The sequence below is a fragment of the Tachysurus vachellii genome, chromosome 11 (assembly GCF_030014155.1).
Source record: "Tachysurus vachellii isolate PV-2020 chromosome 11, HZAU_Pvac_v1, whole genome shotgun sequence".
NCBI classification, from domain to species: Eukaryota; Metazoa; Chordata; class Actinopteri; order Siluriformes; family Bagridae; genus Tachysurus; species Tachysurus vachellii.
In genome coordinates this window covers 3,460,001-3,472,617 of record NC_083470.1, presented here as the reverse complement: position 1 = coordinate 3,472,617, position 12,617 = coordinate 3,460,001, and the positions used below count along the sequence as shown (strand labels likewise).

The 12,617-nt window shown below is 40.1% G+C and overlaps 2 protein-coding genes across 3 annotated transcripts in view; one reads left to right on the top strand and one right to left on the bottom strand.

The window, feature by feature from the left end:
* Positions 1 to 1,943: 1,943 nt before the first annotated feature.
* Positions 1,944 to 6,925, top strand: lhfpl4b (LHFPL tetraspan subfamily member 4b). 2 transcript variants are annotated; one of them, XM_060881843.1, is made up of 5 exons: positions 1,944 to 2,222; positions 3,949 to 4,397; positions 4,848 to 5,081; positions 5,188 to 5,236; positions 6,485 to 6,925. In XM_060881843.1, exons 1-4 carry the CDS (start codon positions 2,161 to 2,163, stop codon positions 5,211 to 5,213), a joined length of 771 nt encoding a protein of 256 aa, XP_060737826.1. In that variant the 5' UTR covers positions 1,944 to 2,160; the 3' UTR covers positions 5,214 to 5,236; positions 6,485 to 6,925. The 2 variants fall into 2 exon arrangements, with proteins under 2 accessions (XP_060737826.1, XP_060737825.1); XM_060881842.1 differs by lacking the exon at positions 5,188 to 5,236.
* Positions 6,926 to 7,064: 139 nt separating this feature from the next.
* Positions 7,065 to 12,617, bottom strand: part of pcsk1nl (proprotein convertase subtilisin/kexin type 1 inhibitor, like) — a 13,479-nt gene continuing 7,926 nt past the window's right edge. The window contains exons 2-3 of the mRNA XM_060881841.1: positions 11,984 to 12,453; positions 7,065 to 10,423 (exon numbers count right to left, since the gene is read on the bottom strand). Of these exons, the coding sequence (XP_060737824.1) occupies positions 10,036 to 10,423; positions 11,984 to 12,453 (858 nt within the window). The 3' untranslated portion in view covers positions 7,065 to 10,035. The remainder of the gene's footprint in view (positions 10,424 to 11,983; positions 12,454 to 12,617) is intronic.

Sequence of the window (12,617 nt, the reverse complement as noted above, 5' to 3'; positions counted from 1 at the left end):
ATAAATAAAGGATGCAAGGAAGGAATGAAGGAATAAATGAATTATGGAAGGAAGGAAACAATGAAGGAAGGAAGGAATGAATGAATGAAAGAATAAATAAAGGATGGAAGGAAGGAATGAAGGAATAAATGAATTATGGAAGGAAGGAAGGAAGGAAGGAATAAATAAAGGATGGAAGGAAGGAATGAAGGAATAAATGAAAGACGGAAGGAAGGAAGGAAGGAAGGAAGGAATGAAAGAATAAATAAAGGATGGAAGGAAGGAATGAAGGAATAAATGAAAGACGGAAGGAAGGAATCAATGAAGGAATAAAGGAAGGAAGGGATTATGGAGAGAATAAAAGAAGGAAGGAATGAAAGAATGGATGAAGGAATGAAAGAAAGAAAGCATGAATGAATGACAATAACCAAGCTGCATAAGTATTCACACCTCTAAACTTATACCAGTTTCTGGTTGTTTTTCCACTTCATTTCTTTATGTTGGAAAAAGTTCTGACACGATTCACTTTTTTTTCCATCAAAAACCTGCCACATTTCAAAATATTGTTATAAACATATTAAGAAGTAAACACCAAACTACTTAAAAAAATGAGGCTAATGCTAATACACGGTTACTTTGTATTCCATGAAATTACAAATATTAAAAAAGCATTTGAGGCATTTGCAAATATTTGGACACCTTTTCCCGGATGCAGAGTTTCAACATTTCTTTAACTGAATCCATTTTCCGACTCGACAACAACTGTGGATTCCTCTGACTGAGCAACTGACTGAGGATCTGAAAATAAACCAGACTGATGAAGACTCCTTTACTGAAGCAGATGGTGTAAAATCCACATGCAGAGATTTATATAAAACAGAATAATCCAACCTTGTAAACGGTAGCGCAAGCACGATAACCCAAAAACCAAACGGACAGTCAGACGGGCAAACGAATCCAAATTGCAATACACAGGAATAGAAATAACCTGCATATGATGTTCTTTAATGTTCTACTGTGTAGCGTTGATCGATTGCACAAATATAGTCTGCATGAAAGAGTCATTGGAAGGATATAATGTAAGTGCAACCTCTGATGTCTCATCAGAGCCTCATTCACTCACGCAATCACACACTACGGACAATTTTCCAGAGATGCCAATCAACCTACCATGCATGTCTTTGGACCGGGGGAGGAAACCGGAGTACCCGGAGGAAACCCCCGAGGCACGGGGAGAACATGCAAACTCCACACACACAAGGCGGAGGCGGGAATCGAACCCCCAACCCTGGAGGTGTGAGGCGAACGTGCTAACCACTAAGCCACCTTGCCACCCCTCTGATGTCTGATGTATGTTAAAAAAAAAAAAAACATAGAAAAGCCAGAGGCATTTTGGAAACAACGTGCAAGAAGAAAGTAAGAGCGAAATCTTTGGCAACAATCACCAGGTATGTTTGGGGAAAAAGTACATGACCAAATGCATGGTGGTGAAGCTATGGGGAGAGGAAGAGGAAATATTGTTGCACAGGTAGATGGATGAGTGACATGCTAAGGATACGAAACATCTCATCTCATGATGGCACAAAACAGCTTCCTTCTTATATTTAAGACATTGTGAATAATTTTTTTTTGTTTAATAGACCATAAAACTTTTCCTATCAATTCTTTCTCTCTAGTTTTGTTTTTTTCCTCCCAGAGCTTGCTGATGCTGCTCTTTGTATCTGTTTTCCTCCTCCCTCTTTCCCTTGACAGGAGGATTTATTCTCCACTGCACCAGTTCTCCACTGCTCTCTCTCTCTCTCACTCTCTCTCTCTTTTTCTCTCTCTCTTTCTCACCCTTTGCTCTCTCTCTCTCTCTCTCTCTCTCTCTCTCTCTCTCTTTCTCTCTTTCTCACTCTCTCTCTCTCTCTTTGAAACCCTCGGTTTTAGAGTAGAAAAGCATCGTGCGCCCTTCGGCTTCTCTCACCCTCCCTTTATCCCTCCATCCCTCCCTCCATTCCTCGTCCTCATCACCCCTCCTCTCTACGTGTAGAAGGAACATCGCTTGCTATTGGTGTTGGCCTGCTGTTAATGTCGTGCATCATTGCTACCGTAACCCCACAGGGAGGAGGAGAGAATCTTTTTTTCCCCTGTCTCACTCCCTCACTTGCCAATAATGCGGCGCACCGTAATTGAATTTTGATGTTTTTTTTGCTTCCTGCTGAAGGACAGAGTGTCACAGACGACCAGCCTGAGGAGAAGAGGTGATCTTTATTATCCCATGCGCTCATCTCGTTCTCATCTGCTCGTTTGTCTTAGCATGTAGATCCTGGATGGTGGAGGTTTTTTTCTGTGAGCATCATCATCATCTCTCTCATCTCACCGTGTCTGGAAACATCCTCATGAGTCTCCCCCGTCATAAAGCCCTCCCCTCTCTGCTGTTTTCTCCGTATTGTTTAAAACTGTTATGACTGGATTCTTCGGCTCCTGAGGCCGAGTTTGAAGCTTTCCGTCTTTACAGCTAGCGAATAGTTTTCCAGCTGAATAAAATATTTAATATCTGTTCTGCAGCTTTCGTATTGTATTATATCTTCAAGTAAAAAAAAAAAAAGCAAACAAAAAAATTGATTGAATAATCCGCTTTATTCTAAACCCCTTTTGAACTCTGAGCTGAGTCACAACTGAAATGCTGTTAAAGTGATGTTAGTCATTTTTAAAAGTGGTCTTAGAAACATATTTTTTATGCTTAGTTAAAAAAAACATTAGATGTTTTTAATTAAGAAGTTAAAAAAAAAAAAAAGAAAAAAGAATGTTCTAATGTATCCAGACTCTATGTTTCATTTCAGGCTACTTTTGCATTTTTCAGGCCCAGAAATTATCCCTGTTTATTTATTTATTTATTTATTGCACACAGCCTGAAAAGTAATTTTCTTACAAACTCAAAAGAAATATTTATTTTATTGCATTAAAACCAAAATCTGTCAAATCCAATTTTTAATTTCTGTGCTTTTGTTTAAAGACACATATAATAATAATAATAATAATAATAATAATAATAATAATAATAATAATAATAATAATAATAATAATAATAATGGGGGGCTTAGTGGTTAGCACGTTTGCCTCACACCTCCAGGGTCGGGGTTCGATTCCCACCTCCACCTTGTGTGTGTGGAGTTTGCATGTTCTCCCCGTGCCTCGGGGGTTTCCTCCGGGTACTCCAGTTTCCTCCCCCGGTCCAAAGACATGCATGGTAGGTTGATTGGCATCTCTGGAAAATTGTCCGTAGTGTGTGATTGCGTGAGTGAATGAGAGTGTGTGTGTGCCCTGCGATGGGTTGGCACTCCGTCCAGGGTGAATCCTGCCTTGATGCCCGATGACGCCTGAGATAGGCACAGGCTCCCCGTGACCCGAGGTAGTTTGGATAAGCGGTAGAAGATGAATGAATGAGATAATAATAATAATAATAATAATAATAATAATAATAATAATAATAATAATAATAAATAATTGACTTACCAATTAAAACACAAGTAATGATTTGATTTTTAAATTAAATATAGAGTACTTTCATTTTTTTCCCCTTAAATTTTGGTTAATTAATTATTATTATTATTTTTTTAAATAGCAATAGTTTATAGTTTACACTAAATACACATATAAATATTAAGGTTTGGCATTGTTTTTGTACGATAAAAAGTTTAAGTTTAAAATTAAGATTAAATTTTTTTAAGACGAGCCTCTTACAATGTCCTAGTTTACCTTTTTATAAAATTCATTTCCAGCAAAAATCTAAAAGTTAAAAAAGAAAATCATTTTAATATAGATGAATGATTTGAGGTAGAAATATAGATTTAACCCTAATCCTAGTGGTCTGGATGATGGTGTGATGGTCACAAAACTACATGGCCGTGTGTATCTGCATGTTCAGTGTAATGCTTTCAAGAATTAGTATTAAAAGCAATTAAAAGTTCAATGCCTTCTATTTAGCTCTGTTTTAGCAGCAGTCATGCAGCCCCATGTGGCGGAGGTGGCGCGCCTCTACCAGACCGAGTTTATCCGGAGCGCGCGTGCTATGGGTGTCCTGTGGGCCATCTGTACGCTCTGCTTTGCCGTCATTGAGGTGGTCATACTTGTTCAGCCGTCCTGGGTGGGCACACGTGAGCTTCACTATCCAGCCAACAGAGTCGGAGGTAAACCGCCTCCTCAGGCCGGTACGCTGGGTCTGTTTGAGGTGTGTGTGGAGGCAGACTGGCCGGTTCCTGAGTGCACAGGCTCTCTACGTACACTGACCCCTATTCCAGCCTTCCAGTCTCCGGCTGTACTGGTGTGCATCTCCCTCACCATGGTGTGGGTCAGTGTGGGCTGTCTGTGTCTGTTTCGCTTCTGCAACGCCGCAACCGTGTACAAGATCTGTGCCTGGCTCCAGCTCACCGCTGGTAAGAGCACGAACTCATCAGAGCACTGAATACTCTACGTGTAGCAAAGAAGCAATATATTAAAAAAATAAATACACTTCCGGTTTGTTTGCCGTAGCCAGTGTTTGCTGCATTCAGTTTGATTTGATATAATTCTGGTTATTTCTCCAGGAGATATACATATAGCTATGAATATATCCGTATAATCTATAAATATAACATAAAGTATATTCTATAAATAACTACCAAGTTATTACTTTATCATTACTTCTTGAGTAGTTTCTCTGTATTTATTATACTATGTGTGAACTATTCATATGTTCCTGCTTAGTCCCTGGATAGCTTACTGTACCTGTGAGATACTGAACATTGTTTTGAAGTGTTATCGTATCACAAAGGGGAAAAACATCAACCAAACAAGGTCATAAACAGAACATGAGTTCTTACATTTCATCCAGCACTGTGTTACAGGTTTCTGTCTGGCGCTGGCCTGCGTGCTCTTCCCTGATTCGTGGGAGTGTGCAGAGATGCGTGCGCTGTGTGGAGACAGTGTTGAGAGTTTCTCTCCGGGGAACTGCGCCGTGCACTGGGCCTACATACTGGCCATGCTGGGAGTTTTGGATGCCGGCATCCTCGCCACGCTCGCCTTCGTCCTGGGCAACCGTCAGGATGCACTGCTCCCAGATGACGCCAAGGATGGTGATGGTAAAACCCACCAATCATTATACTTTATTTAACACCAGTTAAGCTCTAAATTTAGAGAGAAATACATTCATTCAGACAAAATATAGCTTCTTGTTTTGCTCCTCAGTGACTGGGTTGTTACTAGAAGCATAGCCGGCGATGAAGAGATGCCACAGGTATGAAGGTTAAGATAAAATAAGTTGCCAGTTTATAAGGCATGGCTAATTTATAAATAAGAATGGAATTCATCCTCACAGCAGTCGTGATAATTGTCACGACAGCATGAGAGCAAGATTTTTTATTGTTTATTATGTGTTTTTTCATATGAGATTCTTCCAGGATTCATTTTTTTTAAATGATTCATGAATCATTTTTTTTGTACAATTCCTTTTTTTCATGTGTTTTTCATCATAATACATTTATGTGGACATGTGATTATCTGTGATCTGTTGATTTAGACACATGATGAGCCATAACTCATGTATTTGCAGATGGGATGTTTTACATGATTTGAAAAAGATTCTCTAAGATTCGCATGTTCATGTTCCACATGATTCATTTACACATGCTATTTCCCCAAATGATTCATTTGTTTGTGATTCTTCCCCCACAAACAATTCATAAATAATTTCTCCATTTGATTCATTTATAATCATGTGCTTTTCCACGATTCATTCATTCATTCATTCATCTTCTACCGCTTATCTGAACTACCTCGGGTCACGGGGAGCCTGTGCCTATCTCAGGCGTCATCGGGCATCAAGGCAGGATACACCCTGGACGGAGTGCCAACCCATCGCAGGGCACACACACTCTCATTCACTCACGCAATCACACACTACGGACAATTTTCCAGAGATGCCAATCAACCGGAGTACCGGAGAAACCCCCGAGACACGGGGAGAACATGCAAACTCCACACACACAAGGCGGAGGCGGGAATCGAACCCCGACCCTGGAGGTGTGAGGCGAACGTGCTAACCACTAAGCCACCGTGCCCCCTCCACATGATTCATTTGATTTCAAATAAGATTTTCCATGATTCATTTTCAATCATTAATGAATTTCCTGAATGATTCATTTATTTCCATGTGATTTGTTTACACTCACACTTTTCTTTTTTACTTTTCCACCTGATCACGTAATTGTTCACATGTTGTGACTGGAGCTTGTCTGATTTTATAAATACAAAACGGCTGCAATTCAGACTGCCATCGATCTGAGACTCAGACAGTATCTTATTGCAGCTCCTTTCATAAAAAATCTACCTGGAGATCTATGGTGTAGGAGTTCAAGATAAAAAGCAGCTCGAACACCTCTCAGTGTCTTTGCTTTCAAATTCTGTAATGTGTTTTGTGATATTTTTAAGCTTGGAGTTTTCTCTGCCATTTCAACCCCCATGTTCTTTAATCTTGCTTCATTAGACTCCTTTCATCTGCGGCTGATCGCTCCGTCTTCATTGTAAGCTGGAGAAAAACAGACAAGCTCACATTCTCCTCCCCCACAGCATGACATCATCTCCCTGACGCTTACATAAAAACTGCATAGAAACTAGAGACGGTCGCCTGGCAACAGTATCCGACGACTTCTCCAGCTGTAGGTGGAGGCAGAGAAATATAAAGGACGCTTGTTTTACATTCTCGGTCGCCTCCTGATAAGCAAACGTGTGTCGTTGTAGATATTAATTGTTTTTTTTTTTGTTCTGTTAATTCACCACGTTGTCCAGTTTCAAGACCAACAAATGTAATTTCTCCTTGTTTGGTGTGAATTTCAGGTTTTGTTTCATTAGTGTGTAAAGTAATTTAAAAAATGCATAACCTTGGATGAGATTTTGATTGAATTAATGGTTTAATTTCATATTAATCTGAAACTTAAACGATTAAATTGAGTTTTTTTAATAACCTGAATTACAATATCTTAATAACACACACAAGGTGATTAACTGAATATTCATCTATGGAGATTAAAAGAGGAATTACATCATTCTCAGCGTTTTCAGAGGCGTTTTCATGATGCATCGCAATCAGCGTTTATTACACATTGCGTTAACGACACAGCTCACCGACAGCGCGAGCATCGACGAGTACACAAAAACTCACAAGAATACAAGCGGGATTGACATCGACATCCACGATTTTTTTTTATTATAACTCCATATTTTTTCTCATTTTTATTTCACAATCTCACCTGCAAACTCACAGATGCATAAGATTTATAAGATTAAGATTTCATAACCACACAGACAAGGAAAGTAAAAGCGTAAGTATCGATATGATTCGAAAACACAGTTTCTTGCACATATTCTCATATCAGAGTAATCAGAGAGGGAACTCCAAAGGAGAGGTGACGTGTAAAAACACAGCCAGCGTCATCGATTTGTTGGCACGTTAATGTACTAAAGCCACTGGCGAAGCAAAGGGGAAGCAGAACAACAGCGATCGACTCTTCCACAGCGAGGACGGTCAGAGTAGGTTTCAGTAATACACACAGGTCAAACTCTGTCCAAACACGAGAGAGGGCAGAACCAACACAGTGCTCAGTTAACGCCTAATTTTATTTATCGGACCCAAAGTGTTAACGCGGTGCTCTGTGCTTCGCTGCCAGCGTCTGACTTCTTAGCACAAAAGGTTCGGCCCATTGACTGATTAATTGAGTTGATTGAAATGTGATATATTTAAACAATAACGTAATGGACAACATTGTCAGTGACCCTCGTGCCTAAACTCGTGTCTGGCTCTATCTATAATGCTACAAAAGTGTGATCGTTGCGAAGTGTTTTGTGGTCATTATTAAAGCACAATTTTCTGCTACTACATTAAAATATCTCACAGTTTTATCAATAAATGCAGTGAAAACAGTGTCTTGTCTTAGTATTTGCTTCATGAACCATTTCAACTTCTCAATGATGGAATAACACCAATCAGCATTTTGGTCATTGGTGGCATTTATAGTCATGTTTGGATTTTTTTTTGGTCCAACTATATGTTAAGACAAAGACAACAACAACAAAAACAACAAAAACTTCACTCGGTTTTTCACTCTTGATATCTAAGGCTGATAAGCCACTGGGTGATGCTATCTTTGGTGCAGACTGGGCAAATTGGATCAGGTTCTCAGTACAGGTCATAGATAAGGACAATTCTTTCCAGTATTACAGTGCTGGAAACAGCAAATCAGTGTTTTCAGAGTCTCAGTGCTGAACAGGTTCATATTTCAATGCAATCACCAGTTGCTCTTGAAAGACAGTCATCCAACTATACATATCCATCCTTCCCTTCATTATACGTTATTTTGAGGAAATGGTGTCTCACTGGGTCATGCTTTGGGATGCTGATCGATAAGGTTGTGTGTTCAATCCCCGGTACTATTGGACCCTTGAGCAGATGAACCCTCTCTGTTCCTGAAGTACTACTTTACATCATAGCTCATCAGTCTTTCAGACTAACTAGAACGATCCTCATCAGTTTTCTGATAGACATTTGGATGAAACTCTCAAGCGTACTGTGACAAGAGACTCAAGAGTCTCAAGACCCAGGAGCATTGCGACGGTATTGTTCGCTACCTTTTATATACAGTATGTAGATGCTTTTATCAAAATTGACTTACAAGCGAGACAAGCTACAACTCAGCAAATTAAAGGTTAAGCACCTGATTCAAGGGACCGTGAATTAGTGATTAGTGATTCTGGGATTTGAACTCACAACCTTTACTAATAATTCACCGCTGCCTTGTAAAAGCTTGATAGAAGTCACATTTTAGAAACATAGAAACACATTTTAGACTTCTGTCATTATTTTATATTTCTGTTGAAATATGCTATGAAGAAAACCTAGGACTCTAACCACCATATAGTGTCTCCATAGTGTCAGTAGTGTCTACAGGTTCACAACCCTGGTCCTTCTCAACCTTCTCAATGTCCCCTGAGCTCTAAGACACACTTTAACTCAGGAATGACTGGTAAGACTACATTTACATGTAAGGAGTTTAGCAGACACCGTTATCTCTAGTGACTTATATTTTATTACATTTATACAACCGAGCAGTTGATGGTTAGAGACCCGGGTCAGGGTCCCAGAATCGGCAGAACTGGGATTTGAATTCCAAACAGTAGTCCAATGCCTTAACCACTAAGCTGAAAACACTGACATTCGCTGGATACCCAGGATCAGGATATGGGAACCTGTGTGCTAGAGGGTTGATCACAAAGAACCATATAATCCAAGCCGAATAGGATTTGGTTTAAGAACATAAGGGCCGGTTATTTCACTAAAAGATCTATCGTTCAATATTAAGTAACCAAAAAACAGCATTAGGAAAAGAACAATGGGACAAATGAATCGCAATTTGGACCCAGCTTTAAACATGGTCGCTCATCAGGGCTGTTTACGGCTGTGTCCTGGCAGCTTAATTGTCATAAATTTGTTGCTGTTAATCCTCAAGGATTATGTGGGCTAGATAAAGTGGTATGTATGGGCCATTAATGGTCCATTACTCGTTCGCAATTTGGAAAGGCTTTTTTGGTTTGTAGCACTTTAGGATAACTGAGAATGACCTATTTTGATGATGTCACCTTGAATGATTTTCAAACTGATTTACTGTTTACTGATTAAGAGATTAAGAGAGCTTAAGAAAAATCATCATTTTGGTCTCATGTGGAACTCAAGTGGAACTCAAGTGATGTCAGTGCCAACGTCTTAACTATCAGGACTGACCAGTGTATCACTGCATCTACTGCAAACCCATAAATATTATAAAAATGAGATTTGCTCATTTGCGTTAGCATGTGGAACAGATAATTAAACGTGTTTACGATTTTATTATAGCGCTGAAGCAGATACATTGGTTTGCCAGACATAAGCAGATAACAGTGAGTTTTCACGTATATCTGTCTGCATGTGAACTGTTGCAATCTTTCTATCTCCCTCTTTCTCTCTCTCTCCCTCTTTCTCTCTCTCTCTCTCTCTCTCTCTCTCTCTCACTTTCTTAGGTACTGAATGATGTGCTGAGCGATGAGCTCAGGGTCGTAGGTCACCGAGCGGCGTTTGCGGCTGTGCTTAGCGGGTGGAGGCAGATCTGTGTCGATGCGCTTCATCCTCTGCAGGCCAGCATGAGGTGACCGGTTGTTCTGACCAGCAAAATCATCATGGTCTTCATCGCCCACTCGCTTGACCCGCATAAGCGAGGCCTCGGCATCGGGGGAGGAGGCGGCGGAGGAGTCTAGAGAGCGCCTAGCTCGTCTCAGAGGTGTCGCTCTGTCACGTCCGATGCTGGCTGCTGCTGCCACTTCCCATTTGCCTCGGCGGTTGGATGGATTCAGCTGATTTGGAGACACCAGGCTTGAGAGGACCTTCTCCACCAGCATCCTGGATGTAAAGTATTAGGAATGAGGATATGGGTGCTAATTGTTGGTTTAGAATGCAAATGTGTGGTAAAAATGTGTCTATTTACAGATTTTCAGTGAATAATCTCACATGGATTCGACCTAAGAACTGTTGCTGTAATTACAAACCATATTGTGCTCATCCCAGGTCTCTTATTCACATTATTGAAGATCCCTTTATCACACTATTTACTGCATGCTTCTAAAATATACAACAGTATACAGTTGCAGACGAATAATGATCTGGTGTCAGATGGTTTCCCTTTTGAGTTTGGTTCCCCTCATGGTTTCTTCCTCACGTTACTTCAAATTGTGAGCCAGATCTTTTTGTTTTTTAAAACGGTTTGTTTTTAGAGAGCTACATTAATAAAATTGAATTGAGTTGAATTATAGACTTAGTGATAGAGGCTGATTTAATCACTGTTATAAAGGGACTACTATCCTAGCAGCAGGATGAAATCTGCATCATGTTTACAGCATCGCTGCTTCTCACGTCTATGAAGGAGTAAGAAGCCATTTTGTTTTCTGTCCAACTTCAGACATTACAAGCAAACGGCCATTTGTTGTAGTGTGTAGCTTTTCTTTCTGCCTTTAACCTGCCGCACAGATCTGCAGCAAATAAAGCACATCACGTGACTGTGTATTATTTACAGTCGTCTGCTTTTGTCTGCCATCTTATCTGCAGAGATATATACATGTTATAATCCTACAGATTGGGCATAAGGCACTAATATCTGTCTAAACTGATTAATGAATGGTTTGTTGATTTTTTTATGACTGAAAATGCAATATTTCTTTCAACAGGACTCTGATTTTACAGCACAGTCCACCAGGTAGTCGTGGGATTCAAAACACTGACCCATAACTCGGAGAGTAACGAGAAGAGACTCAGGTGTGTGTTGTTACAGGAAAATAATCAACAACTGGGTGCTGTGATGCTATCTGATGCAAAGAGTTGTGCTTAGCAACCTGTCGCTGATTATTTCCTAATAATTTGGGATGTTTTATTCCTCTATTTTACAAATAATGCTTATTTGATCAATTACTAGTTAATGTATTAACCTGGAACATGCACAAGGCGACTTAATTCCTGTTATCACTTATGTTATAACGGCTATAAACAGCCAATCCTCATTTCTTCTTGTTGTTAGTACGACTTGTTCCAGACTTGGTAAAAATGTGTTAAATAATAAATCTCTTTGCAGAAAAGTAGATTTAAATGTATCAACAGTTCCATCGTTTATTTAAATAATGTTAAAATACTTCTGAAAATATTCATAATATATGTAAATTTTTTATTAGAATTTATTATTTTTTATTATTATTAAATTGATATAAAATAGAAATCTTTCTTTCTTTCTTTCTTTCTTTCTTTCTTTCTTTCTTTCTTTTTTTCTTTCTTTCTTTTCAGTAATTCTTATATTCTTTCTTTATTATAAATCTGTTTATTATTACAGTTACTTTATGTGCCCAAGAATGGGCTGTTACTATAGAAACAAGAACGTGGTAGAAGTTTAAAGACGATAAACAGTGTTTTTCTCACCGAAGCATCTCCTGGTCTTGGTCCTGCCCTGCCTGCAGCATCCGCTCCTGCCTGTATCGGCTGAGCAGAGCCTCAGTGAGCTGGGGGTCCAGCAGTGCCTGGGGTTTTGCCATGCTCACTGTCTGCTCTGTCTCATCATAGTCTGGTGGGTATGATTCCTGGAAGTCACCTTCCACCTGTTCTTCATCTTCCTCTGGTCTGGCTTGGGCGTTATTCTCAGCCTCGCTCAGGAGGCGCAGTATACCTGCCAAGTAGGCTGCCTCCTGCTCCTGCCTCTGATCGTTCTCCAGGCGATGTAGGGCGTGGCCCAGCCCCTGTGCTCGCAAGGCCTCTGGCTGATAGTACAGATCGTTGCCCCGCCCATTCAATCCAGCAGGAGGGTATGACATCATCTGAGCCTCATAAGGCAACGCATCACGCAGGTCACGACGGAGGCGTGCAGCTCCGCCCCCATGCATGGCAGAGAGAGGCTGATAGAAAGAGAGAGCAAGAGAGAGAGAGAGAGAGAGAGAGAGAGAGAGAGAGAGAGAGAGAGAGCAAGAGAGAGAGGGCAAGAGAGACAGAGTTAATATTAAAGTTAATATGAAATACTTTCATATAAAATTGGTTTGCGTACTTCGCTCTGCGACCAGGC